This window comes from Lottia gigantea (genome assembly GCF_000327385.1).
Source record: "Lottia gigantea unplaced genomic scaffold LOTGIsca_55, whole genome shotgun sequence".
Taxonomy (NCBI): Eukaryota; Metazoa; Mollusca; class Gastropoda; family Lottiidae; genus Lottia; species Lottia gigantea.
The window spans coordinates 342,306-361,248 of record NW_008709889.1 but is presented as its reverse complement, the minus strand read 5'-3'; the positions used below and the strand labels follow the sequence as shown (position 1 = coordinate 361,248).

Genomic DNA, 18,943 nt, shown 5'->3' with positions numbered 1-18,943 from the left:
TAATTTCATGCTTAGTGAGCCTTGTTCTATGTGACTTCGTTTTAATATGACTAATTTATTTTGGGGAGGAATATATTTGGAAAAAAAACTCTTCCGGGGAGGAATGATCTCAATGAGGCTGAGAAGCACTGCTTTTAGATACAACCCTGTATTTCTCCTCTGACTTCTTTATAGATAATGAAAGACATTTTAAGCTGAAACCTAGAATAGAATGCAGGAAAGAACGAAATGGTACTGGAACGATAGTGATAACCAAATATGGAAGAATATCCATCATAAACGGATTCAATGAAATGGCCTTTACAGGATTAGATGATTTTCAAGATACCTCCATATTTTTTGATATAAAATTTGGCGACATCAAAATTAAACTTGAAGGTATGATGCAAGGGCGTTTCTCACTCCTTTTTGTGCATGTTGTGTTAGGAAGTCGGCCTTATATCAAGGCGTTTGTTTTTACTATGCCATTATCTTGCCGAGACAAAACAAAAAAACGACTTGCCGAATAGTTTTCTGGCTTCGCGTCTTAAATTCAAACAACTTTTGCAATTCAAATATTGTTTAAATATAAGCACAGCTTTATGGAACAATAATCACTGGTTGAAGTTTTGTGCAACATTTCGACGTGTTTTCCCCGTCGTCTTCAAGTACAGAATGATAAGAGATGATGGGCAAACACATATATACATTAATATTTATTATTAAGAACATGTCAAAAGGGCAGCCGTCGCGACACTCGTCAGAATGAGCTAAAAGGATTTGTGACCCAGAATACTTTCAACAAGAATTACGACACATCAAGATTGTATTCTGTTTGAACAACATTTACCCTTCAACCTTTGAAGCTTTTCGATCAATATTGATGGCAAAACCCAACAACCAACAGCCTAATCCCAACAGACCAAGGCATCATACCAAATCAAGAAGATCCGGAAGAAGTCAGTTGATATTGAAACAGTGTTCTTCGGCAACTTAGAGATGTGCTCAGAGCCAAGGGTATATTGAATCTCCCCAACAACCAAAAGCCAAGTAGACGTGTCTAGCAAGTTGAGTGTTTCTGTGGAAATGCATATATAGGAGTCAAATTTGACCAAGACACTGACAATCAATAAGCATATAGATAAAACCAGGAGACTGCATGAAGCTATCAACATCAGAAGATATCATCCTACCCTAAACAGAGATGAAGGTGTTGATTATCGCATGCATTCTATATAATTCAGTTAATAAAATATTTCAACTAAACTATATGTATAGTTATTTTAAAACATTGTAATCTTCAATTAATTATTTTTGATTAATTTACCTTTGTCAATTAATTTATTCAATCAGCATTTGTATGTTTTTATAAGAAATATGTAGCTCTTATCGTAGCTATTAAAAAATATGTAATGTAGGCTTACTAATAAACCATTTCATCTCTTACTTAATAATAAGTATTAATGTAAACAGTGATTGTTGTTCAATAACACTGTGTTTATATATCGTACTTAAAATTGCCACATGCCATTCAAAGATGGGTTCCCTCATTTTCATAGAAAGTAGAGGTGTTTGTTTGTTTGTCTCACATGTCCATAATTAATTCATAATTAGCTAAATTACCAGCAGAATTCCAATGAGCGACCGAAAAGAAAAGTCACAAAGTCTTTTTTGTGTTTATCCAGACTGTATATACATGGACATTTATGATTGGTTAAAACTCATAATTACATGCAATAAGAAAATAATGGTATGATTAAGAATACATGATAATTCAAATAGTTTGTTTAATTTGACACCAAAAAATAAGGAAACCCATCTTTAAAATATGTACATATTTCAAGATAAGCACCTTATTGCACCTATCAGTATCATATTATAAGCATACCATCAATATAGTGTGGTTTTATTCCAGATTGTATGCTGCGACCACTTGGTTCAAACTGTGTCGTCAATGAACATGGTGAAGCTGGTTTAAATGACACCTTTCCTGGAATTCTTTGTAATAAAGAAAAACCGTTTAAACCACATGATTCTGTAAGATTAATTGTGAAAAAACAAGGAGCTGTTTCCTACTGGTTTATGGAATTACTTATAACGAGTTTTGACAACTCATGCGAACAAAAAGAGTCGAAAAAGTCGATCTGGTATTTAAATTCCAAAGAGGGCCAGTTTGATTTCTATATGGATGAAAATTACACTGTTCGTCATAATGGATCCGACATATTCACGTTTAAGGACAAAGTGCCTTTAAAGTTATGGTTTAAAATATTCAGAGCAGAAGTAACAATGCAGACACTCGGTGAAAACGATGCACGTAAGATAAACATTTATTTTTGTGAACTGCTAAGGTGTAGCTTAGAGAGTGAGACTTGCAACATGCATCTAGAACTGCTACTTTTTTCACAGCAACCAAAATTTCCTCAAGATATTAACGAGCAAAATTGAATCCACGTCTTCGTGTATATGAGTCGCCTTTAAGGTTTTCTTCAATATCTCTATCCCTACTAAACTACCATGTACCCAATACCCATCTTTCTTTTTAGTTCCATATTCCTATTTAATTACAACGTGTTCTATCTCAACACTGCTATAATTCTATATTCCTTTTTGATTATAACGTCCATAATTCCATATTCCTTCTTAATACCAACCTCAGATAGTTCCATATTTCTACTTAGTTAAAACCTCACATAGTTCTGTATTCCCAGATAATTTACTTCACACAGTTCATATTAACAATGTTTTCAGTTCCATATCCCTTTTTAATAACAACCTCATATAGTTCCCTATTCCTTGTAAAATACAACCTCACATAGTTCCATATTCCCACATTCATATAATTACAACCTCACATAGTTCCATGTTCCCACATTCATATAATTATAACCTCACATAGTTCCATATTCCCACATTCATATAATTACAACCACACATAGTTCCATATTCCCACATTTATATAATTACAACCTCGCATAGTTCCACATTCCCACATTCATATAATTACAACCCCACATAGTTCCATATTCCCACATTCATATAATTACAACCTCACATAGTTCCAAATTCCCAGATTCATGTAATTATAACCTCACATAGTTCCATATTCCCACATTCATGTAATAACAACCTCACATAGTTCATATTCCCACATTCATATAATTACAACCTCACATAGTTCCATATTCCCACATTCATATAATTACAACCCCACATAGTTCTAAATCCCCACATTCATATAATTACAACCCCACATAGTTCTAAATTCCCACATTCATGTAATTATAACCTCACATAGTCTTATTCCCACATTCATTTAATTACAACCTCATATAGTTCCATATTCCCACATTAATATAATTACAACCTCACATAGTTCATATTCCCACATTCATATAATTACAACCCCTCATAGTTCCATATTACCACATTCATATAATTACAACCTCACATAGTTCCATATTCTCACATTCATATAATTACAACCTCACATAATTCCATATTCCCACCTTCATATAATTACAATCTCACATAGTTCCATATTCCCACATGCATATAATTACATCTTCACATAGTTCCTTATTCCCACATTCATATAATAACAACCTCACATAGTTTCATATTCCTACATTCAAATAATTACAACCTTACATAGTTACATATTCCCACATCCAAGTTATTACAACCCCATAGTTCCAAATTCCCACATTCATGTAATTACAACTTCACATAGTTCCATATTCCCACATTCATATAATTACAACCTCACATAGTTCCATATTCTCACATTCATATAATTATAACCCCAAATAGTTCCATATTCTCACATTCATATAATTACAACCCCTGATAGTTCCATATTCCCACATTCATATAATTACAACCTCACATAGTTCCATATTCCCACATTCATATAATTACAATTTCACATAGTTCCATATTCCCACATTCATATAATTACAACCTCACATAGTTCCATATTCCCACATTCATATAATTAGAACCTCACATAGTCCCATATTCCCACATTCATATAATTACAACCTCACATAGTTCCATATTCCAACATCCATATAATTACAACCTCACATAGTTCCTTATTCCCACATTAATATAATTACAACCTCACATAGTTTCATATTCCCACATTCATATAATTACAACCCCACATAGTTCCATATTCCCACATTGATATAATTACAACCCCACATAGTTCCATATTTCCACATTCATATAATTATAACCTCAGATAGTTCCATATTTCTACTTAGTTATAACCTCACATAGTTCTGTATTCCCGGATAATTTACTTTACACAGTTCATATTTACAATGTTTTCAGTTCCATATTCCTTTTTAATAATAACCTCATATAATTCCCTATTCCTTGTAAAATACAACGTTACATAGTTCCATATTCCCACATTCATATAATTACAAACTCACATATTTCCATATTTCCATAATTACAACCCCACATAGTACCACATCCCCACATTCATATAATTACAACTTCACATAGTTCTATATTCCCACATTCATATAATTACAACCTCACATAGTTCCATATTCTCACATTCATGTAATTACAACCTCACATAGTTCCAAATTCCCACATTCATATAATTACAACCTCACATAGTTCCATATTCCCACATTTATATTATTACAACCTCACATAGCTCCATATTCCCACATTGATATAATTACATCCTCACATAGTTCCTTATTCCCACATTCATATAATTACAACCTCACATAGTTTCATATTCCTACATTCAAATAATTACAAACTTACATAGTTCCATATTCCCACATCCATGTTATTACAACCCCACATAGTTCCAAATTCCCACATTCATGTAATTACAACTTCACATAGTTCTATATTCCCACATTCATATAATTACAACCCCACATAGTTCCATATTGTCACATTCATATAATTACAACCCTGATAGTTCCATATTCCCACATTCATATAATTACAACCCCACATAGTTCCATATTCCTACATTCATATAATTATAACCTCAGATAGTTCCATATTTCTACTTAATTATAACCTCACATAGTTTCATATTCCTACATTCAAATAATTACAAACTTACATAGTTCCATATTCCCACATCCATGTTATTACAACCCCACATAGTTCCAAATTCCCACATTCATATAATTACAACCTCACATAGTTTCATATTCCCACATTCATATAATTGCAACCTCACATAGTTCCATATTCCAACACTTTTACAACGTTAAAGAGTTCCATATCCATTCTTAAAGATGGTTTCCCTTATTTTCATTTATGAAAAAGAAAATGCTAACACCTATAAGTTGAGGTGTTCAAATGACATGGATAAATACCATTGTGTCTCACTGGTCTAATGTTCATAATTCATAATTAGCTAAATTTGAAGATAATTGCCAGCAGAATTCCATTGAGTGACCTATCAAGAAAGATCAAAAAGTTTTTTTTTTTTTGTTTATTCAGACGTTCAGATATTACTCATACATGGCCTTTATAATAAGTTAAAACTTTTTTACATACATGTGATATAATTAAGAATATATGATAATTCTTTAGAAATACCGACTAATCAAATAGTTTGCTTAATTTGACACTAAAAAAATGAAAACCCATCTTTAATTACAACGTTACGTCTGCAAATTATGTTTATGTTCACCATTGGTTTCATTCTATTTTTTAATTTTTATTTTGCAGTTGGTCATTATAATAGACATGGTAAATCTCCCAATAATGTTAATCCTGACGATAGTCATGCATCGAGTTCTTCTGCTGGCCAACATTCTGTGGACCAAACACATACAAAACAACTTTTCTGAGAAGAAAATTTGACTGTTCATGCTTGTACACATTCTAAAATTGGAACTTTCACTCGTGAAACATTGGAAACAAACCGAACTGAAACAGAAATTTCAAAAAACCACTGGAAGAATGTCTAGTGTACAATGCTTTTAATACGCCCACATTGAAATGTGGACGTATATTGCCGTCGCCCCTGTCCGTCCGTCCGTCCGTCCGTCGTTCACATTTCTTGTAGGTGCGATAGAGGCTACAGTTTTATCCGATCTTGATGAAACTTGGTATTCATGTATATATTGATGAGATCTCGATCAAGTTCGAAATTGGTAATAATCAGATGAACAGTTTCAGAGTTATTGCCCTTGACTTAGTAAAAACTCGTCAAATTTGACTTGTAGGCATGATAGAGACTACAATTTTTATCCGATCTTGATGAAACTTGGTATGCATCTATATTTTGATGAGATGTTGGTCAAGTGCGGTAATAAACGGATGAACGGTTTCAGAGTTATTGCCCTTGACTTAGTAAAATTTTGTCAAATTCGGCTTGCAGGCACGATAGAGACTACAGTTTTTTATCCAATCTTGATCAAACATGATGAGATCTCTGTCAAGTTAGAAATTGGTAAAAATCGAATCAACAGTTTCCGAGTTATTGCCTTTGTGTTTACAGCGATGAGACATTGTTCATGTTTCAATTTCATGATAACTTGATGAACTGTTTCAGGTTTTTGCCTTGTCTTAGGAATGATTTTAAGATTATTTGAAAATTTATTATTAAGCCACTAAAGATTTTGTTATCATTCTGACAGCTGGTAGTGGGCGTATGTTACCTTGCCTGGCAAGCTATCTTCTGGAATTGTTGTCAGTAGATTATCTACAAAACAATTTTCAGCCAGTCAAGAGCCACTTTATGTGGTTGCGTTCTGAGTTATATATAATATGTAAAAGAGAGTTGTCTCTCTGTAGTAGTGATTAGAAAGTGTGCTTGTAGTTAAGACGAAACTTGAAACGAAAACTACAGAAAACGACCACAAACTATTTTGCGATAAATTCTAAGCAAGGTAATTAAACTAAACAAGTTATTGATTAAAAAAAAAAATATGCATTTGGGGAAGTGAATTAGAGTGATCATTCCTTGATATTTTTTTTATTACATTCATGTCTATTATTATTTTCCTGTTTCTTCTTTTTAAGCTCTTTTTTAAGAAATTTAAGGGAATAAGGCTACCGTTCATGATTTTTACTACCAGTTTTATGTCTCTAAAACGAAATTTAGCATATTTGTTGACTATTTACAAACTTCATGTATCAGAGTGTCTCTTTAAACTATATAAACACTATAAAATGTTATATGTATTAACAATGTTTTATATTAAACTGAATCAGGTGTGAGTTATGTGCGTTAAATCACAGACGAAATGCACCCAACTAGGAAATATGAAAGACGTCTCGCAAAAATAGGTCAAGTGCACTTTTCCCAAGCACATTTTCCTAAAAAGAAGTACATGTTCGGCCAGATTGGCATGCTTAGAACTCATATCAACATAGTTTAACGTCGGTTCCTGGTCGTTTCACGTTTTCGTCGGTTGTTTCATGATTTAGTAAGTACGTTAAAGAACATAATTTTTAATAATTTTGAGGTGCAAGTGCCCAAACGAACCCCGTGATGTGACAAAGAAAGACGAGTGACCTACTGTTTCCAGATTGCGACCAGAGAAATCAAAGCAGGACAATAATAGTTCAATGACTAATTTGATTAATATGTGTGAAACTGATGATTTTTTTCAATCTTTGAATGATTATTTTAATGATATAGAAAATGTACAGGATGTATCAGGTTACAACTCAGATAGTTCTATCGTGAACTGTACATTCAAGTAATTTGCCAGATATAATAAGATATAATAAGGGTGTATTTGTTCATATTATGTACTTAAAGGGGTATTCCGCCATTTTGTCAAAAGCTTTCATTATCAAAAATGTCGAAAATTATACCTGAAAATATTTGCAATTTATATATATGTATCTTATTGATCAACCGATTTTATTTTAATTTGAAATTAAATAGATTGACCTAGTTTTAGTGTTTGGCTTTATAATGGCTCAATATTAATAGTCAAAAGATGTGAAACATTATCTTGTTTTTGAAAGGTTGTAAAATCGGAAGTAGAAGTCAGACATCAAATATGTATCACCAAGCAATATCTCATATATGAATATTTGCTTACCTCATGTTAAAACTATGTGGTATTATGTTGTTTGTCTATTCATCTCTGTATAATTATTATAGCTAGTTAAATTTACCCATAACATAGTGTGAAAGAGAGGATTATCATCTTAATTAAGCTGATTTAGATATAAGGAGAGATTAGTATTTAATATAATTAATTACAATTAGTAACCTGCCCTTATTAAGTTTTAAGCCAATGGTTGCATTGTTTAGGTAGCAACCGGGATAGGGCTATATAAGACCCAAAGATATGTGGTCTAAAAAAAGAAAGATGTATTAAAAACTAGAATATCAACTGTAAATATTGTATATATATATTAAACCTATTACACCTGTTATATGAATAAGAGTTCTGTTATTCTATTAACCACGAGACAATCAGAAACCTATTATCAATATAGAGCTAAACACCCCCACGTACATCAAGATATTGATATATTCAGCGATTGGTCTTATATGAAAGATCAATGACCTTTAACCGTGTTAAGGGAAGGTCAACAAAGGTCTAGGTCGCGAGATGTCAGTCATCAAACTTTGAAATACAAACGGTATAAAACCACAAGTTAAAATATGAAGGTATTAGTCTTTAAGCAAGGTCAATGACCTTCGATCCTACAAAGGTCAAGGTCCTTTAGAGTCGAGGTCAAAAATTGAAAATATGTTCCTTTTTTAAGAAGGTGAAACAACTTTACACACATTGGCCAAGAGGGTGTGGTAATTGTGTGCAATGTTCTTTTTTGAACAAATATATTGTATGCAAGTTATAGTCCTGCACATAAATATACATAATAAGTAATTTGACCCGGATGTGCCACGCCAATCTCGAATTTTTAGTCATAAGTTAATTTATATATAAAATGTATACTTGTATTCCGAATTTCAAGCAAATAGGTCATCATAAGATATACATACAAACAGAAGGGAAAATATTGTAAAAACACTCAAATTTAAAAAAAATCACGAATTTGAATTTTGCATTAAAAAACTATTGTTATATCACTGGAAAGAACATGAAGAGCAAAAATTATTCCTCTAGGTTAATTAGGTCACGAGCTAGAGCAGTCTAAAGTTGCGAATTTGTCTGTTTTCGGACAGTGGGTGTCGGATTTCAAATGTCAAAGTATCAACTGATAGTCATCGTCAATGACCTTTGACCTTATTAAGATCAAGGTTATTAAAAGTCAAGGTCACGAAATGAAAAAGTAAGAAAGAATTTGCAAAAAAGCAAAAGCGAAATTAAATAGTTTTTGTGAGAAATCGATTGCAGATTACATACACATCAAAATTATGCGCGTCCGATTCTTAGGTCCCATTTTGAGTTTTATAAATGTCGGTCATAACAATATGGCGGCCAAAGTGTCACTTCCGGTCTGGATTTTAAAATCGGCTGTAGAATTTTGATGGCTACCGATCAGCATAATTTCAAAAATTTATAATTTATCAAAAACACCGGAAGCTATTTAACCTGAAGTTAAAATCGATTTCACGTTTAAACCGGAAGTGAAGCAAATAATTTGACTGTACCATAATGTTTACTTTAGTGATCTGTCTTTACGTAAGAAATTTCATATTAATCGGACAAAAAGCAAAAAAAAAATTTAGGTCAAAAATTGCAAATTTCGTCTGAAAAGTGTGCGACAAATTTTCGAATTATGAATTCCGCTTTCATATCAGATATTACATGAAGATTCCAAAATTGAAAATCCGAAGAAAATCGATCCAAAAATTCGACTACTAAAGCCGATTCTTTACTTTTTGCAAATTTGGTAATGAGCAAATATCGGCTTTGCAAAAATGTTCCAATTTATATTCATTAACAACGTTGCCACTACAGAAGGTCAACAAATGTAGAAATGTTGTTTCAGTTGATAAAGCCTCGGCTGTGTGCCCTGTGGAAAAATCGAAAAAAAAAAATTAAAATATGATAACAAACGGGGAAGCAAATACCATTGATAGTCATACATAACCCTATAGAGGAGTTTTTAGTAAGTGAGCCTATTAATAATGAAGCTGTAGATGTGCCTGTTCGTGGTGATGCATCTAAATTTTCTCAGTTTAAATGAATGTATACTTGGCCATAGATTCTCAGAAAATTATTAAATGAAAATCCGAAGCCCATAAAAGTAATCCATGAATGATCATATCATTAACTCGTATTGTTTGTCACATATCTTCAATAAAATATATTTTTCAGAGTTTATATTTTGAGACATGAGAAGCTTGAGACCAAGAGTGCGACTGGGTGTAAGTTTTTTAGTCTTTCACTCAAGGGCAAACCACCAAATGTCAACTAAAATATGTAGAACAAATTTCCTGACCAAAAGATATAATTTATATTAAAACCAATCTCCCAACTCGATTTACGTTAAAGTTACACCCAGAAACGCTATCGTTAGAACTGTGTGAAAAATGAAATATGTTTTAAAACGCGGTCAAGATTATATCGACAGCCATGTTGGCTCTCATTTTTGGAATATTCCTTCCTTCTGTTGCAGCAGGTACACAGGTAGTTCACAATTTCTTACACACTTATATTTCTCAATGCGTTCCTCTCAAATCTTCAGTATGCTTTAAATAAGCATGTAATATTTCTGTATTCTTAAATTTTATTAACAAAAGAATGTTAGTCTTGGAACCTGTCATAAATGATTAACTAAATAACTGTTTCTTTTTTACCTCCAAATTACTGTAAATGTCTTCATATATTGTGCAAAACCCACCGCCTAAATATAAAGAGATGCAATATTTTTCAGTGGAGTGAACTAGGTACTGGAGTAGCGTATCGGGACTATGGCTATGGAAGTGAGTTCAATCTTTGTCTATGACAAATAATTTATGGACAACTAGATTATTTGTATAAATGGTTCATTGGTGCAGAAATCGATACTTATTGTCCCGGAAATGTGAATGAAAAATTACGATATCAGATTACGGACAGAATCAGTCTATTTATACTAAATATTTAGGAAGCTCGCCGAATATTCTGAACCGACAATGCTAAATGTAAAATATTTGTATCGTTGACTCGAATTAAAATGTAGATAATTATAAAAAGATATAATTGTCATTTTTTTCAGACAATGTTCTCATTGCTTATGCTGGGTGGAGTGTATCAGATACATTAGCACGACATTGGGTCGATAGATTGGTAACTCATTCAACATTACGATCACTAAATGTAGGAAAAGTTTACGCTGTCAAAGGTCCCAATGATTCTTTGTACAGAACTAAGGAAATTGGAAATTCTAGACTCATTTCGTAAGTAACTCAGCAAAATTTAACTAATTTTAAGGAAAACCTGTATATGTATCCGGTAACTCAAGAGTGTCTCAGAGGGGAAAATGTTTCAAAGGCATGGCATTTAAGTCAGTTAAAATTTTTTGGAGGGAGGGGTCTGAGTATACGTTTGGATTTTCACCGGTTTCACTCTGTCAGAAATGACACAATTGCGTGAATACATCTTGACTACACACTGGTTAACTGTGCTGTTCATTGTTCATTGTGTAGTCGGTGATGGCGTCTTTTCCCTCGTTTCCCACACGTCTTTTTCCATCTTCATTCTCTTTTTTTTAATATGTTTCTTTCCTTCTATAAACATTTGTTATTCTAGCCATCTATTAGCTAACCGAAATCCAAAAATGATTATGGTAGCTGCCCACTCTAGTGGTGCATTTGTAGCCAATGAATTTTTCCAATAACTCTACGATAGAAATATGGATAGTTCTCATCAAACTGATAATAAAGTAGTATATTTCAATCTTGATGGAGCAGGTATCTAAACATTCAATATAATAATTTCAAAATTTCGAAAAGTGTCGAGTTTCCGTTTTACCACTGTAACCAGAGCACCACAACTCACAACAGTTATCAGTTTCATTTTCTACATCAGCTGGAAAAGTGAGCTTTGGAGGAAAAATAAGCGATGTCTATGAAAACTGAATGAATGAATATCTAACCTTATTCTTCCTTTAAAGGTGGATTGAGTTCTGCGGCGAGAGTAAAATTGCATAAAGAATATTTTGTTTATGCTAAAGTAGGATCTCTTTACTCAAGAAATGCAATTAAGTACTTTTTGTTACATTTCATTTCATAATGTACAGCATTTTGGTCATTTGTATTTAATTTGCATATAACTTCAAATAACTGCAGCGCAAACTCTGTAGCCATAATCTTATACTAAATACACCAAATCATTAGGTTATTATAATGAAATACCATCAATTCTGTGTTACTCCTCATGTGTATTTCAGTTCTGAAACATAAATATTCTGTCGAATTGTGATTTCAGATACAATGAGATCGCTTGGACACGGAGATCAACTGATAGAATTAGATGGCTCAGCTTCGCAATGCCGCCATTACAACTGTCTACACGACGTCATGATTATACATCATCCATGGGATCCAATGACCTTTGATCTCGTTTGGGATTATAGTTTGTTTTCCTTAGGTGATAGGGAGGTGCAAATTGGGTATATCACAAAAGTGCTAGGGCAGTTGTCAGCACTGGCTTAAATCTATGTGGATGACATCCACGTATTAAACACTCATATATCTTTATTGTAGATTAAAAAAAAAATCAAAATATTTATTATTACACATTAAGTAATACATTGTCGGTACATCCTGTAAAACTTCATAATAATTGAAAGTTAAAATTTGATTCTGGCCATCACCAAAGACTGTCTAATGCTATAACGCTGTGTGCTTGACTTTTGGCTCTCGTTCTACCCTAAAAGCTCGACGTATGACAATTTTTATGAGAGGCTTTCCCTGTAACTAAACTTGGTGAAAACAGTAGCCTACGAAACATCTATTATTAGTCAAATTTTCTTTGTAATTTTGTATGGTGTTCAATAAATGTTTATCACCATATCGTACAATCCATATTACTTTGACGAAGCGGTACATCAACAAAATGCCTCTTGATACACAAAGTATTCTTAGTCTTAGATTAAAATATATGTCTAACCCCATACCTCTGTTTTAGTAAGACTTATGAGAATAAAAATCAGAAACATCTAGGTTTAAGTTATGATTTCAAATATGTCTGATTTGAAAATGCGTTTTTTACCGCTGAATTGACAGTTTTACTGTACATGTGATATACATATGGATTCAACGATGATTTTGGATACCCCATCCATTCACAAGAACTAAGTTCGAGAAACTTCGAATGACGTAATTGCAGAGATGATGAAAAACTTTACTGTGGCACTGTGGACAGTGCTTTCCAACACAGTTCCTCACATTTGAATGAATTTTAATGAACACACTAATGCCAAACGAAGCAATCAAATTATCAATTTACATAAAGATAAGTCTTCGATAGAGTTTACTGATAGTGAGATAGCGATCAGCAGGCAGAACAGGTATTCCTATTGAACATCGCGGCAACAGACACTTCAATATTGGAAAAGACAAAAATATTAAATGCCATTGCAACAGCACCAACCAGTGTATCTGCACAAGCGAAGGATACGATAAGAATGATGGTCCTCTTAATCGAAGCATAGAGTGTAGATGTATGTGTTCTGTACATTATCATGTTAATAATTGAACATATTATTACACCATTACTGATCACCGTCAAGACAAAGACCTAACTTTGCTAAATGACCCAATTTTTCCCAATTGTTTCGTCTTTTCCAAGAGCTGAAAAAAAAACAAGAAACCAAATGAAAAATAATTACCGACTTGACCTGTGATCAGCGCCAGGTATGGCAACGAGAACTTATCCCATGGATTTTGAACTTTTGAAACTTCTACAAATGTCTCCGCAATATTCTCAATTTGTAAAAAATAATGGAACTAATTCATGCCGCATCACGATAAACCTCTCCAATTATCCAATTGACAAAAACAACACACATAGATAATCAGATCTGTAATCCCTGATAGGATTTTGATCATGTGACTTTTGTAGACCATTCCTCTCATCAAATTTTGTTGACGAGTTCACTTCTAGACAAGCCAATGACAGTCTATAAAATGGAGGGTTTTTGTTTAAAGAAAGTGTATTCTTCAATATACACCGTCTGTTTATAATAGATACTCTCCTTTAGAAACACTTGCATATTTCTAATTAAGATAGAAAAAGAAGTCCAACGGTTTGAATTGCGAATTCACAGCTTAAAATTGAGGCATACACACAAATTTTGCAAGATTTTTTAAGGGTTTAAAAACACTTAACACCTGTCAATAAACTTTTTGATTGTTTAAAAACACTTAACACCTGTCAATCAACTTCACACTAAGGATAACATATATATTATTCAGAGGTAAAACCAGAAAATTTCGATTTTTTAAACATTTATCAAAATCTAATGATTTGAATTTTTATAACAAGCCCACATCGTTAAAGAGGGAACATTGAAATTATGAAAACTGCATTGATGTGGGATAAATACTTTTGTTCAAGAAGTGATCATGCATTTTTGTAATATATCATCGAAAAGAGAATATTAAGGTCATTAATAATCTGAAAAAATAATTCTTTCCTGCCTCTATAATAAATGCAAGATTATTTGTTCCACTTGGCCACTTTTCATCGATATTATCCTTGGCGTGTTCTTTCAAATAAAACAAAAATAATTTTTGAGGAATTATTTTTCCAAGTCAAAAGTTACTGTGAAAATTCTGATTTTCGAGTCAAAAGGAGTGAATTCATGGAATTCAATCCGCCATAAAGTCTGATCCTTTGGGACTTTTCTCGGGGAAGTCAACTAGACTCGTACTTTCAAATAAAACGAATATAATTCCTTTGTGAATTTTCGTGTCGTGAAAAATGCGAGTTCTCCTACCAGGCTAAATGTGGATATTCCCTACAAATTTCGGCTTTGTAAAATCTAGAAATATATTTGGATATGAACACTTTTCGTGGAGTGGTCCGTATATAATGTATTAAAAATTTCTATTTTTTTTTTCAGTAACGGTTTTAAATTAGATAAATATGTTTTTTCAAGCCCTAGGGTCTAATAATAGTAGTTAAATTGGGTTACTTAGTTATATTGCCTATACAGAGTAAATCGCTCATATTTCATAACGTATTAGTATTACCTAACATATGGCAGATATTGGAGTTTTTCACAAATGCCAACTTTGTAACTGTAAGGACAGAAATTTGGACATGAATATTTTTTGTGCCGTGGTCTGGTATATTAAGTTCCATTTGTTTTAAAGTAAATTTCTTTATTTGGTTTTATGAGTTTTTTCCAATTCCCTGTCTGGGGTCTAATAAGTAGGAAGAGACCAAAACTATTCGTGAATATGGCCTAAAAGAGGAATATATCATTTATTTCCTTACCTATTTCCTTAACTATGACAGTTAATTCTTACATGTTTAGACAGCCAATGTTCTATGGCGGGGGAAACCGGCAAAAACCTAATGCTATGCTCAAATGTCTAATTCAAAACACAAATGTAATATAATGCAATAACAAATACCTAAAACGTCTTATGCAAAAGATAACATACAAGAAATCTCTGATACAAAATACCTTATACGTTAAATGCAAAATACATTAAACAAGAAACCTCTAATACAAAATACATATTACCTCTAATGCACAATTGATTTTACAACGTGAAACATCTACCATAAGCATTAGACGACATATCTCGTTTGCATTACCTACATTTCTTCACTGTAATATCTTTATTTAGGTCAATGTCAAGGTCGAAGTATTTTCTAATCGATACAATAGTTTCTCCCAAATTAAGGGGGATAACACTGGCACCAAAAATTTCATTCATAATTCCTTAGAAGACCATCGGAAAAATTGGCCATTTATCAAAAATTGGCCATGTATAGGGTTCGTTATTGACTGGCCAGTAACACAGTTAGACATGAAAATAAAATTATATTGGAATTTTAGCGATATTCACAGGTCTGAAGGCACCATGTGATTGAGTTTGTGCCAATTCCATTCAAAAATCTGCCCCACCCCCATTACTGTGGACTGTGCAAAAATTGGCCATGTAGGGGCTTTGTCTTTGACTGGCCAGTCCTCAATATTGGATATCCGTCACTGGCCATATTATAGAAATTATAGGAATAAACAGCATTTCTCCCCATTGTACACTTGAATATTATTATGTCAGATTGACATCTTAGGACTTCACTAGCACCAAAAATTTCATTTATAATTCCTTAGCAGACCATCGGAAAAAATTGGCCATTTATCAAAAATTGGCCATGTATAGGCTTCGTCATTGACTGGCCAGTAACACAGTTAGGCATCAAAATAACATTATGTTGCAATTTTACCGATATTCACGAGTTTGAAGGCACTATGTGATTGAGTTTGTGCCAATTCCATCCAAAAATATGCCCCACCCCCATTACTGTGGACTGTGCAAAAATAGGCCATGTAGGGGCTTTGTCTTTGACTGGCCGGTCCGCCATATTGGATATTCGTCACTGGCCATTTTTTAGCAATTGTAGGAATAAAAAGCATTTCTCCTCATTGTACACCTTAATATGTTAGATTGGCATCTCAGGACCTCAATGGCACCAACAATTGCATTCATAATTCCAGGAAGACCATTGGAAAAAATTGACCATTTTCCAATATCCATATTGGAACTATGTAATGATTCTATTTATTACACGACTTTTAGAGGCTTTATTTGAATAAGAAATGAATTACAAATTTTTCGTTTTTTGATTTAATTACAATTACAATCAATCCAAAAATGAGGGTATCCATCGGCCACAAAAATTGCCGGCCACTGAAGTAATGACGAAGTGTCAATTGAAAGATTTTATTCATAAGGAACCGCACTTCCGGTTGTACAACAATACACGAAATTTTTCCCCTTAATTTGGGGAAACTATTGTATCGATTAAAAAAATACTTCGACCTTGACCTAAATAAAGATATTACAGTGAAGAAATGTAGGTAATGCAAACGAGATATGTCGTCTAATGCTTATGGTAGATGTTTCAAGTTGTAAAATCAATTGTGCATTAGAGGTAATATGTATTTTGTATTAGAGGTTTCTTGTTCAATGTATTTTGCATTTAACGTATAAGGTATTTTGTATTAGAGGTTTCTTGTATATTATCTTTTGCATAAGACGTTTTAGGTATTTTTATTGCATTATATTACATTTGTGAATTAGACATTTCTGCATAGCATTAGGCTTTTGACGCTTTCCCCCGCCATAATGTTCATGTTCCATGCAAGATAGAAATTTATATGGATATGAACACTCTTAGTATAGTAGTCCTCTATATTGAAAAATTTGTCAGGTTTGAGCAAAATTTGGTTATTTGGAAAAGTTCGGTACTTGTCATTTTCGGTCTATACTTCAGAAAAACATACAGACCGAAAATGACAAATACCCAACTTTGTTAAATAACCAAATTTTGCTGATGTTTTGGACTACATTCAAAAGATTAGTATATATACAACAGCAAGACGCCCCTCACTATGGCTGTGATGAAGGTATATGAAAGGAAATCTTAATAAAGTATGAAAATAAAATATTATGGAAATAAACGAAATAAGCTACAAGATGTAGATCGAGGTCGACGTAGTAATATTCAGTTCCAGCCGAGTTATGACATTAAACAGGTCACTCATGTCTGATCTCCGTCTTGCCACTTGCCCTTGATCCTCCACCAAACCTATTTATACGCCCACATGGAATGGGGGCGAATATTGCCGTCACCCATGGCCGTCCGTCCGTCCGTCCGTCCGTCGGTCCATTTAGTATGAGTTGTCGAATCACCAGAGGCCGACTGGCATTCGCTCATCAGGATGGAATGAAAACAGCTATTGCATTAATAAGATTTATATATAAGACATCAAGCACATGTTACATGACTAGCAAGGATGACTGCAAACTTTATAATACTAATACTGACCATGCATGCAATCTATAGTCTATATCAATATTCTACTATAGTCTTTATCAAACTAGTGTTCATATTCTCAACATCTCCCTCCTTTTAATTTAAATAACTATTTTAAAACTATGTATCACTAGTTTGATCTGAAATGCATACACTAATAATAATCTTTTCAATTTACACGATTATTCTGTTATTTACTTAATAACTTTTAATACACAACATAAATTTCGATGTACTGCTATTTAATCACGATATCGCGCAGGTTTAACAATTGTACGACCTGAGCGACGCAAGACAGGTTGTTCTACACGAACTGGAAGTTGCGGAATATCAGGAGGTGGATCCGGTGGATTCACATCCTGATGATTGTTAACTCGAATATCTATATCAATCGGATCAAAATCTTCATCGAACGCATTAGCAGCAAATCGAACTTTATTAGCAAGAAATAAATGTCTACGATTTCTTCGGAATAATCCGTATTTTGTCCTAATCATATATGAACGCGGTTGAGCACATTTGCGTATTACGACTCCTGGAGTTCCACTTTTTTCCCAATCTAACTTCACTATAATATTGTCACCTGGGTTAAGTTCTTTCAAATCACGTGAGGAATTATGGTTATCAAAATTTTGCTTTGTCCTTTCTTTATGATCTTTGTCCCTTCCCCTCACATTTTTAAGATTCGGCCATCTTGGTTTTAAATGTCTGGATAAAGTTGGTAAAGTTGTACGGAGTTGTCTTCCCATTAATAATTGAGCAGGACTTGCACCTGTAGTTTGCAAGGGCGTTGATCTGTAAACCAATAAAGCTAATATTGGATCATCTTGGCTTAAAATCTTCTTTGCAGTCTGGACCGCTCTTTCCGCTTCACCATTAGCTGAGGCGAAGTAAGGACTGGTTGTGACATGGTTTATACCATAATCATTACAAAATCTATTAAACTCAGCAGAACTGAACTGTGGACCGTTGTCAGTGGTCAACAATTCTGGTATTCCAAATCTAGCANAACAGTCTTTAAACTTATGAATTGTATTTGC

The 18,943-nt window shown here is 33.2% G+C and overlaps 2 protein-coding genes across 2 annotated transcripts; both read left to right on the top strand.

Annotated features, from left to right (window-relative positions):
- Positions 1–293: 293 nt before the first annotated feature.
- On the top strand, positions 294–5,828 carry LOTGIDRAFT_165992 (hypothetical protein; the record flags this gene model as incomplete). Its single annotated transcript, XM_009063039.1, has 3 exons — positions 294–378; positions 1,895–2,296; positions 5,707–5,828. 3 exons carry the CDS (start codon positions 294–296, stop codon positions 5,826–5,828), a joined length of 609 nt encoding a protein of 202 aa, XP_009061287.1.
- A 4,424-nt stretch (positions 5,829–10,252) lies between these two features.
- LOTGIDRAFT_165991 (hypothetical protein) lies at positions 10,253–11,739 on the top strand (the record flags this gene model as incomplete). The annotated part of the gene is made up of 4 exons (XM_009063038.1): positions 10,253–10,285; positions 10,795–10,843; positions 11,119–11,299; positions 11,652–11,739. The coding sequence occupies 4 exons, from the start codon at positions 10,253–10,255 to the stop codon at positions 11,737–11,739; spliced, it is 351 nt and encodes a 116-aa protein (XP_009061286.1).
- Between the last annotated feature and the right edge of the window lie 7,204 nt (positions 11,740–18,943).